Source organism: Passer montanus, unplaced genomic scaffold, assembly GCF_014805655.1.
Source record: "Passer montanus isolate IOZ18808 unplaced genomic scaffold, ASM1480565v1 scaffold44, whole genome shotgun sequence".
Taxonomy (NCBI): domain Eukaryota; kingdom Metazoa; phylum Chordata; class Aves; order Passeriformes; family Passeridae; genus Passer; species Passer montanus.
The window spans coordinates 1,250,495-1,271,532 of record NW_024369262.1 but is presented as its reverse complement, the minus strand read 5'-3'; the positions used below and the strand labels follow the sequence as shown (position 1 = coordinate 1,271,532).

The 21,038-nt window shown below is 49.4% G+C and overlaps 2 protein-coding genes across 4 annotated transcripts; one reads left to right on the top strand and one right to left on the bottom strand.

Annotated features, from left to right (window-relative positions):
- Window positions 1-40: 40 nt before the first annotated feature.
- STYXL1 (serine/threonine/tyrosine interacting like 1) lies at window positions 41-11,292 on the bottom strand. 3 transcript variants are annotated; one of them, XM_039720951.1, is made up of 9 exons: window positions 11,097-11,292; window positions 9,658-9,719; window positions 9,082-9,223; window positions 8,654-8,710; window positions 7,565-7,710; window positions 6,169-6,314; window positions 5,036-5,130; window positions 3,317-3,426; window positions 686-1,283 (listed from the first exon to the last, which is right to left on the bottom strand). In XM_039720951.1, exons 1-9 carry the CDS (start codon window positions 11,197-11,199, stop codon window positions 1,152-1,154), a joined length of 993 nt encoding a protein of 330 aa, XP_039576885.1. In that variant the 5' UTR covers window positions 11,200-11,292; the 3' UTR covers window positions 686-1,151. The 3 variants fall into 3 exon arrangements, 2 of the variants coding, with proteins under 2 accessions (XP_039576886.1, XP_039576885.1); XR_005628856.1 differs by lacking the exon at window positions 3,317-3,426 and adding an exon at window positions 3,124-3,316 and having other exon boundaries at window positions 1,167-1,283; XM_039720952.1 differs by lacking the exon at window positions 3,317-3,426 and having other exon boundaries at window positions 41-1,283.
- A 27-nt stretch (window positions 11,293-11,319) lies between these two features.
- MDH2 (malate dehydrogenase 2) lies at window positions 11,320-20,389 on the top strand. Its single transcript, XM_039720950.1, has 9 exons — window positions 11,320-11,478; window positions 14,042-14,210; window positions 14,929-15,012; window positions 15,918-16,027; window positions 16,552-16,677; window positions 17,304-17,381; window positions 18,476-18,575; window positions 18,982-19,133; window positions 20,082-20,389. Exons 1-9 carry the CDS (start codon window positions 11,419-11,421, stop codon window positions 20,211-20,213), a joined length of 1,011 nt encoding a protein of 336 aa, XP_039576884.1. The 5' UTR covers window positions 11,320-11,418; the 3' UTR covers window positions 20,214-20,389.
- Window positions 20,390-21,038: the final 649 nt, after the last annotated feature.

Sequence of the window (21,038 nt, the reverse complement as noted above, 5' to 3'; positions counted from 1 at the left end):
AAGGGAGCCGGGAAAAGGAGAAGAGCCATCCAGGTGAGAAATTCCCTGGAAATGAGGGATTCCCTGGAAAATGAGAGATTCCCTGGAAAATGAGAAATGCCCTGGAAATGAGAAACGCCCTACAAAATGAGAAATTCCCTGGAAAATGAGAGATTCCTTGGAAAATGAGAGATTCCCTGGAAAATGAGAAATTCCCTGGGAAATGAGAAATGCCCTACAAAATGAGAAATGCCCTGCAAAATGAGAAATTCCCTGGAAAATGAGAAATGCCCTGGAAATGAGAAACGCCCTAGAAAATGAGAAATTCCCTGGAAAATGAGAAATTCCCTGAAAATGAGAAATGCCCTGGAAATGAGAGATTCCCTGCGAAATGAGAAATGCCCTGTAAAACGGGAGACTCCCCGGGATCGCAGTGGTCGCTGCAGCAGGGCTGTGTGCGCGGCTCCCGGCCCTGCCCCCGTGTCACAGTGAGAAACGCAATCCCAACAACCCCAAACACAGAGTGCTGCAGAGCCGGGGGGGGTTTCTGCCGGGTTTTATTCTGTAATAAACTGGGAGTGCTGTAAGGGAGAGCCCGGTGCTGATCCAGGTGCTGGTCGAGGTTTCGTGTGCCAGCACTGAGGGTTTACAGTCACCACCTCTGCCCAGAGGTTGGGTTGTAGGATTGGAAGGCAGCAAAGCAGCAAATGGGAAGGGTGGAATTGTCAACAATCCAGCCAGCGAGTCTGTGAGAGACTGTGGTGGCTGGGAAGGCACTCACAGGGCACAGGGACTTCTGAAACAGGGAAATTCTGTCCTCACCTCTCCGGGCTGGAAGTGGGCACTGTCAGACTCTCAATTTACTATTCCAGCCCACGGGTAACAAACCTTTCCAGAGATAACCCTCCTGACTGCCCCACAGCTGTGGCTACAATCCCCTTTGCTCACCAAAGAGCCAGCTGTGTCTGATGGGCCAATCCTGCAGGACCTGCATTCCCAAACTTCCACCTCCTCCAGCACAGCTGAGCTCCCCGGGAAGCTCCAGAGCTGGACCCAAAATGACATGGAGCTAGAGGAAAGCTTTTCCACCACATTTGGGTCTTTTTTCACGCAGCGTTCAGGTTTCTTTCTCCCCGGATGGGGAAGTGGCTTTTCCCAGGGGATGTTCTCTCTCAGTAATTTGGCTCAGACACGTCTGTGACTGGGAACCCAGAGATCTGGGTCTCCCAGGCTGAGAGCTGTTCCACAAAGCCCCGGTGTGGTCTCATGTTCATTTTGCATTTCAGAAGGTATTTCCAAGCTCTCTGTAAACAGAAGGAAAGTGAAGAAGCGTTAGAATTGAACAGAAAGTGACTTTTGGGCATTGTCACAAAGCAGCTACACTTCAGTCAGCACAGCTTTGTATTTACTGGACAGCAAGAACCTGCAGAGAGGAGTTTGGCACCCAGGTGGGGACAGGCTGGATCCAGGTGTGACCCTGAGAGAAACCTGTCCCCTTCATGCTCTGCTCTCCTGGACAGCCTGTTTTCTCTGCTGAGTGTCATTCCACTCTGCTGGGCCGATGCAATCCTGGATTTTCCACCCTAAAATGCTGTTCCTTCCACAGATGATGAGCAAGCAGTGAAGTATCAGCCATAAAGGTCATAAAGCAATGAAGGTTATCACGTTTTTGATTGGTGTGACCTGATGTGGCAGAGCAGTTATCCCACTGTATTAATTACAGCCATCTTAATTGTTAGCTCCAAGTAATCACCTAGAAACTCTGACACACACAGGGCAGATCCACCAGCATTACTGCAGCTCCATCCCTGGGTTTTCCTGTCAGTGCTCATCTTCCTGCTCATAAAAGAGCCTGACCCCTGCACTGCAGGGTTGCTTAAGGGAAATGAGACCAAAGGTCAGCAGATAGTGCTCCATTGGTTTGTTTTTCTAATCTTGCTGATTCTGCAGGCTCTGAGGCTGATATTCCAATATTTACTCCTCTGGGGTCACTGTGGGTGTCTCTGGTTCCCCTGCACTCTATGATCTGCTCACATATTGCTCACTAAGAGAATCAGGGGCTGCACACCCCAACTCTGCCTTGCTTTTGCCTTTTTGAAAGCTTTCAAAGATCTTTGTCTGGATTGGCAGGAGGATCACACAGAAATCTGTTGCACTGCTTTTGTCTGCAAGAAACAAACTTGGCTGCCAGGGTAGTCCCTCAGGAAAGCTTTGCCCAGCCAACAGTGGGCAAGCACCATCCTGTCAATATTTTCTTTCTTTTTTTTCTTTTTTTTTTGGCATTTAGTAAAATGCTGAGAGCAACCTGTTGATGCCAACTGAGGGGAATGGCAAGGCTCAGGCTTTGACTTTTGCACTGCCATTGGAAGCACACTCTGTGATTATCAGCCTGCAGGAGCAATCACATCCCTGTCAGTGCAGGGACTGGACCCTGTCTGAGCCCTGCTGGCACCCTCAGCCTCTAATTACCCACTGGCACACAGCCATGGCAAGAGCTCTCCTCTTACATTGACATGTTTGCACAAAATCAATCACCTTATCAGATACAGACCCAGCTTTAGTGAGGTTTGGATCAATCCCTTCAAGCTCCTGAACTTTCTGAACAAGGGTGAGGTTTTTAAGGAGAGGCTGGTCAGTTGCCATGGGAACTCTCCTGGAGTGAATTCAGGAATTCCAGGAGATGCTGCCTGGGTGTTGCATGCAAAGGGAGAAAGGCCTGGCACCAGGGGAGAGGCCACCAGGCTCTGGCACAGCCAGGCCATCCCCAGCCACCCTTCATTAATTTATTTCATTATTCAGAGCTATGGAACAGCCTGTGCTGGCCATCTGACCTGTACATCCCCTCTGGGCAGGTGTCATCCCATTGCAGATTTCTGTACAGGAGTGTCTGTGGGAGGGGATTGCTTCTGGAGGAACAAAAAAGGATTTTGGAAGGAGTCAGTGCTGAAGTCAAAGGGAAATGGGAGCCCTGCAAACACAGGGTTCTGAACTTCTCTAACACCATGGAATTAAGAGATAGGATTAGCTGCACTAGCTTCCACTGTTTCCCTCAAATCCAGGAGATAAATACCATGTTCTGTATCCACAGCTTTGCTTTTCTAGCCCTTTAGCTAAGTAGGGAAAACAAAAAGAGTAAGGACTCACAGATCCAAAATCACACCTAATCCACCTCCCTAATGGTCTAAAGAAGATGCAATCTCAAATCACAGAATCAGTTCCATCACCAGGTGGATCTTGTGCATGAAATGACAGAGGATGTCTCACAGTGCTGCAGTGCAGTGTTTCAGCAGGAGAGCTGAGGAGCAGAGGCCCTGGGTGGCCTGTGACAGTGACATACCTGCAGGGAGAAGTGGCACGAGTGCATCAGGTAGGCCATGGTGGCTGTGCTGCTCCGGCTGATCCCCAGGCTGGAGAACACCAGCACTGCTCCCACCTCCAGCTGGGCATCTGAGCCAAGAAATGCCAGTCACAGTCAGCGAGCTGGGAAATGCAGGCAGGCACCAGTTTGGTGACAGCTGACAGGGGCTGCAGCCTGAGAGACAGGAGCCCTCAGGAGCCCTGACAGCAGCAGATGGGCACTGCCAGCTCCCATTTCTGTAAGCATCTGCCTTGCTTAGAAATCCACAGTGAAAACGTGGCCTTGAAGAGCAGCACCAATGGCAAGGACCAGTCAGTGCTTCATTGCACATCATGTCACCCCCACAGCAGGGATCTGAGCAGAAATGGTCTTTCATCCCCTACCTGCTGTGGTCAGCATCACAGACTCTCCCCAGACAGCTCTAAAGTATTGAAATTTTATTTTGCTTGGAAGGTTGCATATTTAATTGATAAATTTTAATTATTTCTCTCCCTCTCTAGACAGAATAATGTTTTTAAAATATTAGCAACTGAACTCCAGAATTCATAGAGCAAAACCTTTTCTTTTAGTGCTGTCAAGATCTTTTGTTTGTTTGTTTTTCCCCAAGCACTAAGCCCGCATTTTAAAACTCATTTCTGTTGTGAGATACTACTTCTATCCTAAGATCTGGGCAGAACTGGCCTCACTCCAACATACACCTGGCATGAGGACATTCACACTCCTCTTGGAGTATGTGGAGAGCTTTAGTCTCGTGTTCTGGTTTGAGTAATCTGCTCTCCACTGCCAAACAAACAGTTCCACTATCAGGTAAACAGTGGAACACTTCCACAAGTGCAGCTAATAGGCTCTTGTAGTCTGGTTTGGAAACAGCCACAAATCATGTGTAATGTCAGAAGGAAACTTCTGAAACACCACTGGCAAAAAGTATGAGGCACAAGGAAAGGCAAGTGAGTGAATATCAATATTCAGGTGCACTAAACAATGAAATTCAATTCAGGACTACAGATTTATATCCTCAAGTGTTGTTTCTTTGTGTGCAGTTGTCATGTCTGATATTGTACTTGGATGAAGCTCTGTGGGGACAGGGTGGTCTTTTGCTTCTGGCTCTGTCCAGCACAGCTCAGTGGTCTGTGGCAAGTGTAATTTGATAAGCACAATAAAAGATAACAACATTGTTGGACAGCATCAGGATGGAGCTGCAGGAGCCTCAGCTGCAGGCACTGAGCTGCAGAGTGTGTTTTCTCTTGTCCTAGCTGATGTAATCAGCTGAAGGCAGGTTCCTGCTGTCCAACCTGAAAGTCTTCCTGGGCCCTACAGTGGGTCTGCACTGCAAATCACAAAATGATCAATGCCTCGTGCTGAGCTCTCTAATGTGTGTCACACTGCTTCAAATCAAGCTCTGGTGGCTGAAGATTTGGGCTGCTGAGAGTCAAAGGAGTGAGAGGGAATCCTATGAAGCCCTGCAAAGATTTGGGTGGAAAGCTCCCTGTTATCAGGGTGAGGCATCCTTTGAAGTGAGCAGGGGCACCAGAGTCAGATGTAAAATCTCCTCTCTGTCCATCAGGCTGGTTAGTGAGGCAGCTCTGGTATCCATCAGGGTGTGGGCTTGCTTATCCTCCTGCCTGGGCTTCCTGTCACTCCCATCTAATATCCTACAGTGAGCAAGGGCTCAGGAATTCCAGATCAGGATCCACTCACCTATGAAATGAGAAATGGTGGGGAAGGAAGAAAAAAGATCTGCCTCGAGTGAATCAGGAACAGACACATGGAGGGATTTACCTTCTTCTGCAAACCTGGAAAAGAGCACACAGACCACGTGGAGCAGAGGAGCAGCCTTGGCAAGATGGGTTTGTGGGAGGCAAGGTGATCATTTTGTTTGCTGTTACATTTGTGAGTTTTTAATCATTGTCATCTTTAACATGACAAGGGATTTATTATGGTGAGGCACAGAGGTGTTTGTAACACAGAACCAGTTTAATCACTGATTTTCCATTTTGATGGTATCAGTATTGATGCCTTAACCTACAGATAGATAACCTACAGAGAGATAAATGAAAACAGATGGACTGAAAGCAGATGTGCTTTCACAGAGTGTGTGCTGGCTGCTTTGTGGGGCCCTCAGTTCCCTTCACGTGGTTTTCTGTGGCAGCATCTCCTCCTTCCACAGGCTCAGAGAACTCATGGGGCAAAAAATTGGTGAGGAATTTCCAAAATGTGGAAGCACATCATGCAGGGGACACAGGAGTACTCCCCACAGTGCAGAGACATTCCTCTGCAGAGAGCCAAAGGCATGAGAAATGTCTGCTGGTGCACATGTCCTGGGGTGGGTAACTGCATTAGTTACTTTGTGTGGGTCAGCACCTTGAGAAATGCCACTGGGTTTTTCACTGTGTGAAATTGCATTTGCAGCAAGGCCTGCAGTCTGGGCTGTCTGGTCATGGACAGAGCAGGTAAGGAAGGAAGACAAAAAATGGGACATATTGCTGACTTAGCTTATACACAGATGTGTTGGTAAGATTTTGCTCTGAAAGCTATTTAGAGATACAGGTTTTTCTTGAAGAGTGGTGGTATGTGATAGACTTGAAATAGCAAGGGCTTCCCAGGGCTCCTCTTACCCAATTCACCCGTGGCATGGTCAAGGGCTGCAGGGCTGTGTTGCTGTTGTGCTAACTCTAGAGCAGAAATTAGAAAACAGCATGAAATGGCACTGGAATCTGCAGAGGTTTCTTTGGAAGGCCACAGGCACTGACTCCTCTGCCAATAAACTCTGTCACCTCATTTTTTCACATCACAGACACTGGTGAGGGGAAGCCTTGAACTGTTTAACTTACAGAGTTACAGGCTGTTCAGAGACGTTGACCAGTGCTTTGATCCTCAGATCTTTCTGAATTTGTTTGTCACTGGCTTGCTTGAAATTGCCCATATATAGCTTTGCAGGCAGTATTTCTACAGGGTATGGCTGGAAGGTGTCTAGTTCCTGCCAGAAAGAAACCACAGGCTCAGGTTAGAGTTCCTCTGCTCCCATCAGCTCAATAAGTTCTTAAACAGAAGTCATGTGAAGAGTTGAACAGGCACTTAGTCAGCAGCCCATGACATATTTTAGTGTAATGATTCATTCAATCGCCTGGATTTGCTGTTTTGAAGTCTTTCTGCTAGTTTTACTGAGAATAATTAGCAGCCTCACAGTCGTTGTGGCATTACTTGAAGCAAATCCCAACTAAACAGGAGGTGGAATACATTCTTTGCATTGTCTGGAGGGACAGATTGGTTTGATGTTCTCCCTGGTTACTGTTTGCAAGGATAAATGAAAACATCTGCCACTGCAGAGCCGCAGGTGCCCTGGAGTGGCACAGCACAAATCCACAGCTGCAGCCCAGCTGGAGGCTCGGGAGGAAAACTCACCAGCAGCCAGGAGCACAAAGGAGGAGCCTAACAATTTAAAGCTTCAGCTGAGAGGCAAGGAGGTGCCTGTGTCCAGCTGAGTCTGAGCAGGAGGCTCAGCAGGGAATTGCCCTTCACAGGGCAGCACAAAGGGAATCGATTTTCTCTCCTGTGCTGTAGCATCCACAGGTTAGCACCGTGTCATGGGAACCAGAAGGGAACAATGGGAACAAAATACACCTTGGGATGAAATGCTCTGTTGTCCAGCACCTTCTTAAGCTGCCCTGCCTGTCCTAAATGTGCATTGAAGGGTAATTGTTTCTCATAAGGTAAATAGCTTGATGCTTATAGGTGAAGCCAAGCAATCAGGACACAGTGTTTGAGTGGATGGCTGTTTTCTTCCTGGGCCTATTGAAAGAAGGCACTTGTGACCCTTCCTGATGAAAAGACGTGGATCACAGTGCTTGGTAGGAATTGTACTTGTGTTTGGAAACATTTGCTGTGTACTATGCCAGATAACCACGTGTGAGAGAGCAGCCTGCTTGCTGTCATCACTTGCTACTGTTTGTTCAGTTATCTGTACTCTCCATAGGCCAGTTTTGGGGTTATCAGGGGAACATTCCCAGCCTGTTTCCACGAACTTCCTTTCATGCAATAGAAGAGGAAGAAGTGAGGCTGTAAAAGAATCAGTGGTGAGACTCAGAGCAAGCACAGTAACTCAAATTACATCCAATTCCTTTGTCTGAAATTTCTGTGATACCAGGTATGCAACACCACCTAACCTGAACTCACCAGCCATCATATTGAATATTAATGTCATCTGCTTGGAAATCAGTCTCATCTCACCTGAGGCATCCACAGTGTCTTGTGGCTCTTCAGGAAGTGGTAACAAGCTGAGAAACGCTTGTACCCTCCCTTCAGCAGGAGCACGGGGTGGCGGGTGAAGTGCTCCAGGTTTTTGGCATGGAGGAAGGCATCTCCTCCCTCTGCACCTAAAGACACCAAAGAGCTGTTTGCCTGGGCAGGTTCAGTGTGTCCCTCTCCTGGCATCCACAGCAAACCCCTTTGCATTCCATCTAATGCTCTGGAGAAAACTTTGTTAAAATCTCAATTTATTCTTTACTTGTTAAGAGCTGTTTGCCTGGGCAGGTTCAGTGTCTCCCTCTCCTGGCATCCACAGCTGCAGGACAGTTACAGGGGGTGTTGCTTTTCCCCTCTCATCCTGATCTTTTATTCCTCTCCTGGCTTCTTTTCTAGGACCAGATTTCTTTTCCTCTCCCCGTTTTTCTTTGGGAAATGCTTGTAATAAGTTTCCATAATAGGGAAGTTTTATTAATTTAAATTTAATAATCTTAGTTTTTTGGAGGCCCTTTTCTTCAGTCTGCTTTAGGCAAACAGGAAAAAAGGAAATGTGTTAATTAAATTCTTCACAAATGTTTTAAACACCCCCCTCAGTGAAGTGGATTATGTGAGGTGGCTGCTTCTCCTCCTCCTCCTCCCAAGGAATCCATCCTGCTTCCCTCTAGCTATGTCTGCTTTAGAAATAGATCAGCACAACAGAAACCCAGCTCTGATTCTCCACACCTTCCCTGCACTGCCTCAGCACTTAGGAACCTGCTTGTTTTATTCATTCCCCTTACACCTCCACTATGTTTTTTCTTTAAAAAGTGATGTAAATCTTTGCTAAAACTCTGTAGCCTTTGTGAAGCTCAAACAAACAGAAGTGGTTCTGCTCACAGCAGAATCTTGCCAAAGGATGTGTGAAAGCCAAACACTTCCATGGTTCAAGGAAAACTGAACAATGCCATGGAGAAGTTTCCAGCACTTCACATTTCTTGGTGAACCTCATCAAATCACCTCCCCCATTAAAGGTAAAGCTTTTTAAATATCATGAAGTGAAAGCCTTTTGTGACCCTCAAAGAAGGAAGTACTCACTCTGGGAACACGTGGAATCTGAGCTGCTGGTTTCAGTCTCTGAAGCAGTGCTGCTCCCTGAAAGGCAATGAGGCAATGGTTGGACAAGCCAAATCTCAGGGAAATGTGGCAAAAAAAAAAAAAGAACCCATTCCTCACATGCAACAAGGAGCTTCAGAGGATCACCCACAGAGGGGAAACCAGGGCTGCCAGGATGCTTTGAAATAAAAGCTGGGTTTTTGAAGCCTGAGAGCATACACAGCACAGTGCAAAGCACAGGCAGAGCACAGTTTTTCCCATACAGAACCACAGAATAATGAGGTTGGAAGAGACCTCTAAGATAAACTGGGAACATTTACATCTCTTCCAACAAGCTCATAAAATTAAATGAAGAATGGGAAGAATCTCTATCCAGCAGTGAGGACTGGACTGGCACGGGTCACACGTACCTGTTTCTTCCTCCTCCTCCTCCTCCTCCTCCTCCTGATAGTCCATGGAACCCAAAAAGCCAGTGTCGTGGTCATACACCACACAGAACCTGACATAGCCCAGCTCCTCGGGATTTGGGATCACATACTCCCCCGCGGGACTCTGCCAAAATCACAGAGCAATTCCGTCAGGAGCACGGCCCCTCTTCTCGGGTGCCATGCACACCCCTGGCATCGTGCACGCTCTCCGGCTGCCTGCTGGGTTTGTAGGGGTGGGACGGCACTGGCAGCCCGGTGGGGAGTCGGGAGCGATGGAATGATGCAAACCCCGCTGACTGCCCCAGCAGCAGCAGCAGCGGGAGCATGCCAGGCTGTCCTTGTGGGGCAGGGCTGCGCTCTGACAGCTCTTGTGCAATGTTTCCCTGGTTCAGTGCGGTGTGGCAACCCTCGGGCAGCAGGAGGATTGCTTTGTGACAGAATGCATCCCCCCAGTGGCACGGCCGAGGCAGGGCAGGGGCTGCCACAATCCCCGTGAAGGGTTTCAAATTCTGCTAGCTGTAAACCCAGGGGTGGCTCACACAAACAGCAATCCCTCACCTGCTCAATCTTCTGGGCTGTAATGATGTGGCTGTCATCGAATTCAAACTGAGAACGGGCATCTGAAAAAAAAACCATAAAACAAAAACCAAGCAAGACAGAGGAGTTGGTTTTTAAAGCTCAAACAAACAGAGGTGGGTCTGCTCTGGTGGAGGGTGGAATCCTCTTTGTATTTTGTCAGTGGGAATGCAGGCATCACCCAGAGAAAGAGGTTGGAAATGTGGCACTTGGGGATATGGTTTAGGGGTGGTTTTAGTGTTGCAGGGTCAGCTGTTGGACTGGATGAACTTGAAGGTCTTTCCCAACTTTGATGATTCTGTGATTTTTTATTTTTTTTTTTAGAAACTGAGGCCTTCTGGTGTGGGTGTAACAAACTGCAGGGCTGATGTGAGTCTGTGTGCAACACCAAGTGACACCAGCAGTGTTAGTGCTGGCCCAGGAGTGCTCCTGCAGCAATCCCAGCCTCAGTCCTGTGCCCTGTGCCTGCTCTGCCTCTGCTGCTCCAGAGCTGGGGCACTGCAGAGACCCAGCCCCCCTCCCAAAGTGCTAACTCCCTCACCAAAACATTCAATGACATTGCAACATCACTGTCACCCTTCTGGGGGCATTGGCACGATGCAGAATGGAATGGTTATCAGGAATCTTTGTGCAATGGTTGAGCAATCCAGTGCAGTGCCAAAACCTCTGGGAGCAGCAGGGAGAGTGTGTGTCCGTGGGAGTGATGAGAGCAGGCAGAGCTGAGCACGGGGAGAGCCCCAGCAGCACCAGCCCACAGCTCCTGCAGCGGGGTGGGAGCAAGGTCCCGAGTGCCAGGCCCAGACATGGTGAGGGTGATGTGTGTGCTTTTCCTCACACGCCCTGCTGGCTCGGGACATCTGCCTGGGCTGAGCACAGGGCCTGGCTGCTGGCAGGGACAGGGACAGGGACAGGCAGGGGCAGGGACAGGGACAGGCAGAGGCAGGGACAGGGACAGGGACGGACAGGGACAGGGACAGGCAGGGGCAGGGACAGGGACAGGCAGAGGCAGGCAGAGGGACAGGGACAGGAACAGGAACTGGGGCAGAAGAAGCAGGCGGGCAAGGAGCAGAGAGGGCAGAGACAGGTAGGGACAGGGAGAGGAATGCACAGGGAGGAGGGAGGGGGATAGGCAGAGGAAGGGGCAGCAGCAGCAGGGACAGGCAGGGGGAGAGGCAAGCAGGAGGAGGGACAAGGCAAGGCAGGGACAGGGACAGTGACAGAGGCAGGGACAGGGGCAGGGACAGGGACAGAGGCAAGCAGGGACAGGCAGGGAGAGGCAGGGACAGTATCAGAGGCAGGGAGAGGCAGGGGCAGTGACAGAGGCAGGGACACGCAGGGGCAGTGACAGAGGCAGGCAGGCACAGCCATGGACAGGGACAGGGACAGAGGCAGGCAGTGTCAGGCCTGTGCCGCGGCCTCACCCAGCAGGCACAGGTAGTTGGGCTCCGTCAGCCGCGATCTCCACCGGTACTGGTTGATGATGTTGTAGAGGTGCCGGGGCTCGCAGAACACCACCCCGGCCATGCCCCCGGCCCGGCTGTCGCCGACTGTCGCCACCCCGCCCTGCCCGGGCCCGGCCGCGCCGCCCGCCGGTCTCCATGGTTACCGCAGGCGCCATCTCGCGAGACTTCCCCCCCTCCCTTCCCTGCGCGGGCGGCAGTCTCGCGAGAGCGGCGGGCGGGGCCGCGCAGGCGCCGCGCGGGCCCTGGAGGTCGTTGGAGTCACGGCTCGCTCGCTCCCGCCATGCTGTCCCGCCTGAGCGCCGCCGCCGCCCTGCGCCGCGGCATCGCCACCTCCGCGCAGGTACGGCCCTGCTGCGGCTGCTGCCGGGCTCGGGGGAGGCCGGGGAGCAGCCCCGCTGCCGCTCGGCGAGGGGGCTGCGGAGCGCAGGCGCTGCCCGGCGCAGGGCGGGGATGCACGCCTGGTTGTTCTCCGCTCTGCGCCTGCAGGGACACAGCTCCTCCTGCGGGGCTGCGGGGCTCGGCTGGAACGCGGGCCCTCGGTGCGGGCTGCGGGGCAGGGAGGGCAGCCCCGGTGCTGCTCCGCTGTGGAGCCCTGAGGCTCCTCGGAGCGGGGCTCGGTGGAGCCCGGGCCCCTCCTTGGTGAGGGGCTCGAGTGGAGCCCAGAGCCCTCACCGGAGCGGGGCTGCGGGGGTCGAGGGAGCCCAGAGCCCTCATGGGAGTGAAGGGGCTCGGGTGGAGCCCGGACCCCTCCTCGGAGCGGGGATCAAGGGAGCCCAGAGCCCTCATCGGAGCGGGACTGCGGGGCTCAGGTGGAGCCCGGACCCCTCCTTGGTGAGGGGCTGTGGGGATCGAGAGAGCTCAGAGCCCTCACCGGAGTGAAGGGGCTCGGGTGGGGCCCAGAGCCCTCCTCGGAGCCGGGCTGCGGGAATCCAGGGAGCCCAGAGCCTTCATCGGAGCGGGGCTGCGGGTTTTAGGTGGAGCCCGGACCCCTCCTCAGTGAGGGGCTGCGGGGATCGAGGGAGCCCAGAGCCCTCATCGCAGCGGGGATCGAGGGAGCCCGGACCCTCATGGAAGCGGGGCTCAGGTGGATCCCGGACCCCTCCTCAGTGAGGGGCTGCGAGGCTCGGGTGAAACCCAGAGCCCTCCTCGGAGCGGGGCTCGGGAGGAGCCCGGACCCCTCCTCAGTGAGGGGTTGCGGGGATCCAGGGAGCCCGAGGAGGGCCCCATACCCTCGCTGAGATGCTGCGGGGCCGGGAAGGAACCCAGGGCCTCAGTGAGGGGACTGTGGAGCTGCGGGGCTCGGGTGCAGCCTGGAACTCCTGGAGAGGGGCTGGGAGCGTGTGCCGGTGCCGGCCGTGCCCGGTGCCCGGTGCCAGCACCGCGGGTCTCGGCCCGGCAGCTGCACCCTGCTCCAGGCAGGCTGCGGGTGTGACGGTGCTGTATGAGCTCCTCGCTCTGACGGTGTGCAGAGGGTGATGGGTGCGCTGCTTCCTCCCTTTAATGCAAAAATGCCCCTGCGTTCCGGAGGTGTTAAGAACTAAAGCTGGTGGTTGGTTTAGCAGTAATCCCTCGTGTGCCAAAATCCACTCTGCTGGCTCCAGACCACTCTGCTGTGGCTGCAGGGGTAGACACCGACCTCTGTGCAGTGTTAATAGGGCTGGTGGGGTGTAAAACACTAATTATTGCAGCTGTAAATAAGTGCTGTATAGGAGAGCCTTGTCTAAGTCTTTTCATGGAAACTGTATTTATTAGCAGTGAGATTTTGACCCCACGGTGTCAGCTCGGTCACAAATGGGGCTCAGCAGTGACTCATGCCAGATTTTGCTTCCTCTTAAAGAGTTTCTTGCAAAATTCTCTTTGCTACAGTAGCAAGAAAACCAGGCTTATCAGAAAACTCAGAAAACTGGGGTTCACCTGGTCCAGTTCTTGGGGAGATTATTTCCTGTCATAGCACAGTAATTAAGCTGTTCACGAAGGGACGTGGAGCTATTACTGCTTTTATCTGGAAAGATTGTGATAAAGAATGGCTTTCTCAGCAGTAATTGCTCATTACATCTCCACAGGAGTTTTCCATCACAGTGTTGCACTTTAAGGTTGTTGAGGTCTGGAAGGAGCTTTCCTCTTGTGGAACAACACTTTGCAAACAGGCATTTGTGAGAGAAATTACACCCTGCCAGTCAGTAGCTGAGTGAGGATAAAACTGGTCCATGAGGCAACCAAGCAGAGTTAATTTGACTTGATTCTCAGCTGATCAAAGCTGGAAATTGTAGTCACTTAATGTTCTCAGTCCTGAATGTGCAGGTGCTATTTTGGATTTATATCAGGTCTAAACATGTTCTTCATGTGTATGCAGTGGCTATTACATTTCTTGTAGTCCATTAAGTGTATTGATTTGCCAGATGGAAAGCATATTTTTTTTAATACGGGCAACATAAACTAGAAAAATGGAAAGCATATATTTTTTTTTTAATATACTGGCAACATAAACTAGAAAAATGGAAAGCATTTTTTTTTATACTGGTAACATAAACTAGAAGAATTACAAACCAGATTTGCCCTAAATCAGGCCTAGCCCCACAGGGTGGCAGGCATTAGTCTCAGACAGGCATTTCTCTTGGGAGAAGGGTGATCCCTTGGCTTCCTTTGCCCTAGCCTTGCTTCCCTTTTGAGTTTCAGATCACAGGTAACCATTTTTTCCAACTTACTGTCCAACCAATAAACCTGTGGGAGGCTGCAGTGAGGGTCATTTTCTGTAGGCTTAAACTCTCAAGTTTACACAGTGCTTGGTAAAAAAAAGAGAAACAGGACTAAAAGCAAAGAAAGAATGGTGAAAGGTCGCTGTTGGGAGCGGGGGGTGACTGCCAGAACAGCTCTCAGACGTGTTTGCTGTCTCTTTTGCCCAGAACAATGCCAAGGTGGCAGTGCTGGGCGCCTCGGGGGGCATCGGGCAGCCCCTGTCGCTGCTGCTCAAGAACAGCCCCCTGGTGAGCAAGCTCAGCCTCTACGACATCGCCCACACTCCCGGCGTGGCCGCCGACCTCAGCCACATCGAGACCAAAGCCAACGTCAAAGGTACCTTTGGATCCTCCCACGGGAGCCTCTGAGCCTCCCTGCACCTTGCTTGGGAGGGGAGCTCTTCACCCACTGATCCTGGAGCCCAGTATCAGTTTAAGTAGCTTTTTCCTCAAGCAGTGAATGATTAATTAAGGTTTAGCTGGTTAGATTGAGGTGTATGGAGATAAATATGGGCTGTGGTTGCAGTGTTGGAGGGAAGTTTGTGACATCTGGCAGGAAACATTCAGTGAAGTTATCTCAGAGTGTTGAATTTAGAAGTTTGACCTATTTTTATAGGTTTACCATTCCCTGGGTGAATTCCATGTGCTTCTTTTCTCTTAGATTCTGATGAAATCAAAACTTAATCTGCTAATCTTTCTGAAGATCGCCAAAAGGTGACATTTTACATGAATGTGCCAGTCTGCAGTTCTCTGGGGGCACTGACTCTAGTGCCAAGGCTTTTGGAGAGTAAATACACATAGCAGGGGGAACTGAGAGTTTGGAAACAGGTGAATGTGAGATTCTCACCACTCTCATTCTCTAAGTTTTAAAACAAGGATAAAACATCAAATGGGATCCATCCATAATTGCTTCTTTGCTTTTCAGCATCAAGTCTAAATTGAAGGTTAAATTTAAAGAAAAATACTCAGATGCCTCTGGGCATGATTTTATACTTCAAAGTGTGAACTGTTTAGTAACTGTCAGAAACATAATGCCTGAATGTCTTCCATTTCAGGCTTCATGGGACCTGAGCAGTTGCCAGAATGTCTGAAGGGCTGTGATGTTGTTGTTATTCCAGCAGGAGTCCCAAGAAAACCAGGTAGGTTCTCTTTGTTGGGAAGCCCCAGGGCTGCTTGGAAGTGGATCTCTGCAGTTGTGCTGCTCAGAGCTGTGTCCTTTGGGGTGTAAGGGCTCTGTTCATGCTCCTGCCCAGAGCTCCCTGGGGTATCAGGCAGCTCATTCAGCCTCTCCCTTCTGAAATGGGCTAAATAGATTTCTGGAGTTCTTGCCTGGCCTCAGCTGAAAGGCTTTTCATGCAAGTGATCCTAAATCTCCTTTAGTGTTTCTTGTCCCAGAGCAATGCTCAAGGAATAAAAACTGGTTCTTTGTTTAATTTCTCAAAAGAGAAATAATCCATTTTGTTTTGTGTCAATTGTCCAGCAACTTCTTGGGGCATCTCTGAATAAATGCTGTTAAACCTTCCTAGAATGTTTCTGACCTTCTCCATTTCTATTTTCCAGTATCCTATTAGCAACATAACAAAATTCTAGACTTTAATGCCTAGCTCTTCCTAAATCTTCATTTTTCATGGTTAAAGTGGTTGCTGCAATAGAAATGGGGGGTGGCACTCACCCAACCAGCAACATTTTGCACGCAGCAGTTGTCATTTAAACTGTAGTTGTGGAAGTGACTTCAGAGAGGGAGGAGGATTCATCCTGGGAGCAGTGTGCTGCTCTGAGCAGCACTGGTTGGGTTGTGTGGCCACAGTGTTCTCCAGGCAGCCTCACTGAGCTGGGTTCTGACACTGGTTGCTCCTGGAAAAGGCTGATCTTTATTAGTGAGAGGAGTCACCTGTGCTGCCAATTCCTTACTGCAACTGGAGAATTTGTTCTTGATCTGTGAAGCTGATGTGTGTCTGTCCAGAGCAGAATATTGGATTTTTGCATTTCCTGCCTGTGGTGGTAACTGTGGGTAACTTAGAATCCTGCCCTGGCTGTGTTTTAGGTATGACCCGTGACGACCTGTTCAACACCAATGCCAGCATTGTTGCCTCTTTGACAACTGCCTGTGCAAAGCACTGTCCAGAAGCCATGATCTGTATTATTTCTAACCCAGTAAGTGTTTTCTGGAGACCTTGGAATGTGGAGGAGAAACTTCACCAAATTCCAGATACTAGAGTATACCAAATAATAGAGTAATCCAAATTTCTACTAATTTTGAACAGTATCTTTAAAGTCTGCAGTGTATTTGCAGAAAAGCCTGGTTCTACTAACCCATTTTTCTTGGCTATTTTTAATTCAGAGAAAACTTAGATGTAAAAGTGCTTAATATCTCCAAGTCTGTGTGACTGGTTATAATGCAAGCTGGTGTATTAGCTGGGATAAAAGCCTTAGCTCACTAAGGGAGGAGCCTTTGTAATGGGAATGAACAAATTTATTGTCTTAATGGTTATTTAAAATTAATGATTTTTATTCCAGTCTGACTGTAAATTGCTCTTCAATTTAGGCATTAAAGTAATTGGCTGCAGTTGATTCCAAATTGGGAGTATAGTTCGGGTTGTTAATTGGCTTGTTAAGTTCATGCATTGGCTTCTTTATTAAACTGCTTTTAATCAGTGCTTGCCTCTTCTGGCTTGTAGGTAAATTCAACCATCCCAATAACTTCAGAAGTCTTCAAGAAGCACGGTGTGTATAATCCCAACAAAATCTTTGGTGTCACGACGCTGGACATCGTCAGAGCAAATACTTTTGTGGCTGAACTAAAGGCAGGTCATGGTTAACGTGCAGGGGGAGGGATCCTGCCTGCTTTGATCATCAGAGCTATAAAGAAGTGTTTCCAAAATCACTGCAGAGAGCCAAAGGAGCTCAGATTTCTGTGCAGCTAGAGGCAAAGGCAACGATTCCCTATCTCCCTAATTTAGAGGAGCCTGAAGATAAGGTTTCTTGCAAAATGTGGTTCAAGAGACTTTGACCTTTCCTTTTCATAGCTGTGCCCTGCAAGTGAGCTACGTGTTGGCCTTAATTCCCTTGGCGTTCCCACCCCTGCCATGCAACCAGAGGAGAGGGTTGAGTTGTGGTGTGTGTTTGCAAGTCAAACTCCGTGCTGTGTCACAGGATACTCTGCAAAGTATCAGGAGCTGTAACAGGTTACTGCTCCTAATAGCCCTGGTGGTGTTTATGTTGTGCTGCTCTTCATCCAACCCTGCAGTAATAATATCCTGTAACTGTATGAAGTGATCAGAGTAGCCCAGAGTTCTGCTCTGTAGATGTGGCTTTGTCCCATTTTCTGGAACTCCTGCATGTGTGTCCTGATATCCAGGGCAGAGAGTGAAGTCACTTGTTTTTCTTGCCCGTGTGCTTCAGCAGCTGGAAGGTTTTGTGTTTCCTTCAGGGCCTGGATCCAGCTCGAGTAACTGTTCCGGTTATTGGTGGCCATGCTGGGAAGACCATCATCCCTCTGATCTCTCAGGTGGGTCAGGGTGACAGCTGTGTGTGGCAGCACACTCAGCAGCATGGCAGGGTGGATATAAAGTGCCTCTGTGATGGCAGGAAATGTGCTGGGATAGAGCACAGAGAGTCTTCCCTGCTCTCATGGCTGCTTTCCTTCTGGGATGGGGTGGAAGGCAACAGCCTAAATCTGAACCCATCTGGGCAGTGTAAACAGTTCCAGCTTTCCTCCAAAGGAGTTTGGGATAAGAACTGAGGGGTAGTGTGGGTATTTAGGTTTCCTGGCACTGTTTGTGACAAGTATCTCATGACAGGAGAAAAATTGAGTTGATTTTGCTGTCATGGACTGGGAATCCCACTTGAAGCTGCAGCACTGAAAGGCACAGCTCAGGCTGTGCAGGGAGGCCTGTTCCAGCCATGGCTGGTAGCCTGGCCCTTCAGCCAGGCTGAAATGCAGTTCTGAAGCAGGTGCAGTCTCATGGGGAGATGCTGGGATGTGGCCAAGGAGCAATCTATAACAAAGGCAGAAAAGCTGTGCTCTAAGTGGGGAATAAAGTATCCTCTACAGAAGGATTTTCTTGGGAATAAGAGCAAGGGCTTTGGAGCAGCTGAATGCTGAGAGGTGCTTTAGTTAAACAGTCCTTTGGGACAGACACAACTGTACTTAAGCTGCTGGTGTAGCTGTAACTGAAGGTTCAGTGAATTCCTAAATACTGCTGGGAAACTGGATCTTCCATAAGGCTTGACTTCCATAATGCTGGGGTGACCCAAATATTTACAAGAAGACTTTCTGAAATTCCTAGTGCTTGGAGGGTGTGTGTGATGCACAGAACTACACAGTAGTGAGGAGCCATGGCAAGCCCTGGTTTGGCTGTGAAGCTGTGGTTTGTCCCTGAGGAAGCTGGGCATGGCTGGGTTCCTGTTCCAGGCCATGCAGTAACCCCAGCTCTGACTTGTACAGCTGGTCAGTGCCACACAAGCTGTGAGCTGGGAAAACCCATTTTGCCCAGTTGAGAACTATTGATAACAACTGCAGTGGTACAAAAGATACTGTGTGTTTTATGCTGAATCTGGAGGGGTTCTGCTATTGGTAGTGACTTCTTTTTTCCCACCCAGTGCACACCAAAAGTGGAGTTTCCTCAGGATCAGCTGGAGAAGCTTACAGCAAGAATTCAAGAAGCTGGGACTGAAGTGGTCCAAGCTAAAGCAGGAGCAGGTGGGTTCTTGAGTAAAGCTCCCAAGTAAGTCTTCTTGACTGTCTGTAGGGCTGCAGTCCTCTGCAGTGTGATCTTATTAACAGGTTATGAGCTGCTGGTTGTCAGTCTCACTGCTGTGCTCTGTCAGCTGCTGCCTGGGCTGTGCTGCTAGAAACAGCTCAGTATGTAAGACTAAATAGTAACTGATCCCACACCACCTGTGGCTTTAAAAGAATCTTCTCTGTCAAATTAAGCTGTTTCTTTTATAAATCTGATCAGTTAGATACATGTAGGTGGCCAAAAGCTGCTGGTCGTGAGCTTGAAGTCAGTGACGCTGCATTATTACTGTGGTATGGAAATCTTTGATGCTAAAGGAGGTATGAAGTTCCAGTGTGATCTATTCTGAAAGTGGTTTAACTCTTCCAGGATCTGCCACCTTGTCCATGGCCTATGCTGGTGCTCGGTTTGTGTTCTCCCTGCTGGATGCCATGAGTGGAAAGCAGGGGGTTGTTGAATGTGCCTTTGTTCGATCAGACGTGACAGAGGTCCCGTACTTCTCTACACCTCTGCAGCTGGGGGTATGTACTTACATCACAAGCCTTATAAACAGCAGCTATGGTTGTGTCTCGTGGGTTTTGCTCAGTGGTTTCAGTTCAGCTGAGTGCCTGCTGTTGCTGGAGTTAACAGCTGAGTGTGCCTTTAAGAGCCTGCAGTATTTGGGTGTGTACTTAGGCACAAAGCTCAGCTTGACAAGGATGCTGCTGCTTTTATCTGCTCTTAGACTGCAGGTCACTGAGTAGCCAGAGGTTCAGACTTGGCTTAAGAGGTCACACTAGCCTCAAGTCAGGCCTGTTTACTCTGGGCTTTCATATGATTAACCAGAGTCAGCAATCCTGTCTCCTCAGTTTGATCTGCTACAAGCAAGTCCTCAGAAACGGAGGCACGTGGGGAGCTACAGCATGGATTAGGATTAACAGCTTGCTTTCAGGGCCTCTGCTGAACTCTGAAAGCAGTGTTCCTTTTGTCACCCATACCCTGGGGGAGTGGAAAACAGTGATGCTGCAGGCCTGTCATGGCTGCTGGGATGCAAAGGGTGGTGTTTGCTGTCTTGGGGGCAGGCTGGTGATGGAGTGGAAGCAGAGGGGTATTAAGAGGAAATCTTGAAAACGTGGGAGTGCCACTCTGAGACAGTTTGGGATGGCAAGCAAAGGACATATACCAGAGGAGATCCTCTTGCCAGATGGTGGCTGTGGAGTTAGGAAGGGTCAGTTGGTGTCAGTCTCTTCTTGAAGGAGCTGCTGGGTTGGCTTCTGGTTTCACACATGTGAATGAAGTTTGTGAGGGCTCTAGAAGTTGCCACAGATAGTAAGAGACTTCTTTCCAGGAAGCATAGAGTTGGCAGACTAGAGATGACACAGGTGCCAGGCTGGGTCTCTGTCTCAGCTGGATAATACTTAGTCAGAACTGTTAAGCTACTCTTCAGGTCATTCAATGAATGGTTAATCCTTAAATCCTCTTTCCCTCAGAAAAAAGGAATTGAGAAGAACCTAGGCCTTGGCAAGCTCTCCCCCTTTGAAGAGAAGATGGTTGCTGCGGCCATGTCTGAGCTGAAGGGTTCTATTAAGAAAGGAGAGGAATTTGCAAAGAACTTCAAGTGAAGACTTGACAACGGAGAGGAATTAACTTCCTTAATTTATTAAGGCATCATGTCACTTTTCGACTTCTGATTCAAAGCTCATGCTTTGGTTGAAGTCTGTCTGTATTAGCTTGATGCTTGTTGCCAGTGCAGAGTCTAATCATCAATAAAACAGCCTCATTTTTTCAGTGTACCATGTGGAATTGTCCTGACGTGCTTGTCCTTTGCAAGGTGGAGGCTGTAGGTCTCTGAGAGGGGATTGGTTTCAGGAGGGATGAAATAGCCTTGGGAAGAGGGTGAACTGATTATCCCAAGTCTGCTGCTGCCTGGGTTTGGGCTCCTTGTTCAGCACTGCCACCAGGTGTGACCAGATCAGGATGGGTGTAGGGGCTGCACAAGGGATAACTGAGTGAAATTATGTAAAAGATGTTTTTTCAGGAGGTGGCATTGCCTCTATTACCTTGTGTTACCTTAATCTCTTATGTAATTTGATTTTAAAGGAGTTAGTGAAAGAGCACAGCATTTGAAACGTCAGTCCTGCACTAAGACAATAATTAAACTGCTGAGAGAGACTTCTTTCTAGTTAGGAACAAAAGCCTTGATTTAGCATCTCCATAAATTTCTCTTACATTCATCCTCTTGTGAATATAAAAATAAATGTCTGCAAGAAGATGGTGATGACGAGCTCTGTTGCTGACTTCTTTGAAGGTAAGCTTTAATGAAGGAAGCTATTAATTCACCCTTCCTCCGTGCTCTGCGCTGCTTACGCTGTTGCTTTGAATTGCTCTCATCCGTGTAGGTTGAATTCTAAGATGAGCAGACTTTTTGATGAGTGAAGGAAAAGCCA

Bases quoted from the DNA above. Each gene is read 5' to 3' on its own strand.
- MDH2 (XM_039720950.1), top strand. From the start codon at position 11,419: ATGCTGTCCCGCCTGAGCGCCGCCGCCGCCCTGCGCCGCGGCATCGCC. The intron at 14,211-14,928 runs GTACCTTTGGAT...CTTCCATTTCAG, and splicing joins GACCAAAGCCAACGTCAAAG to GCTTCATGGGACCTGAGCAG. The intron at 15,013-15,917 runs GTAGGTTCTCTT...GCTGTGTTTTAG, and splicing joins AGGAGTCCCAAGAAAACCAG to GTATGACCCGTGACGACCTG.
- STYXL1 (XM_039720951.1), bottom strand. From the start codon at position 11,199: ATGGCCGGGGTGGTGTTCTGCGAGCCCCGGCACCTCTACAACATCATC. The intron at 9,224-9,657 runs GTGAGGGATTGC...TGATTTTGGCAG, and splicing joins CAGCCCAGAAGATTGAGCAG to AGTCCCGCGGGGGAGTATGT. The intron at 5,131-6,168 runs GTAAGTTAAACA...GCTCTTTTCCAG, and splicing joins TCTGAACAGCCTGTAACTCT to GTTTGCAGAAGAAGGTAAAT.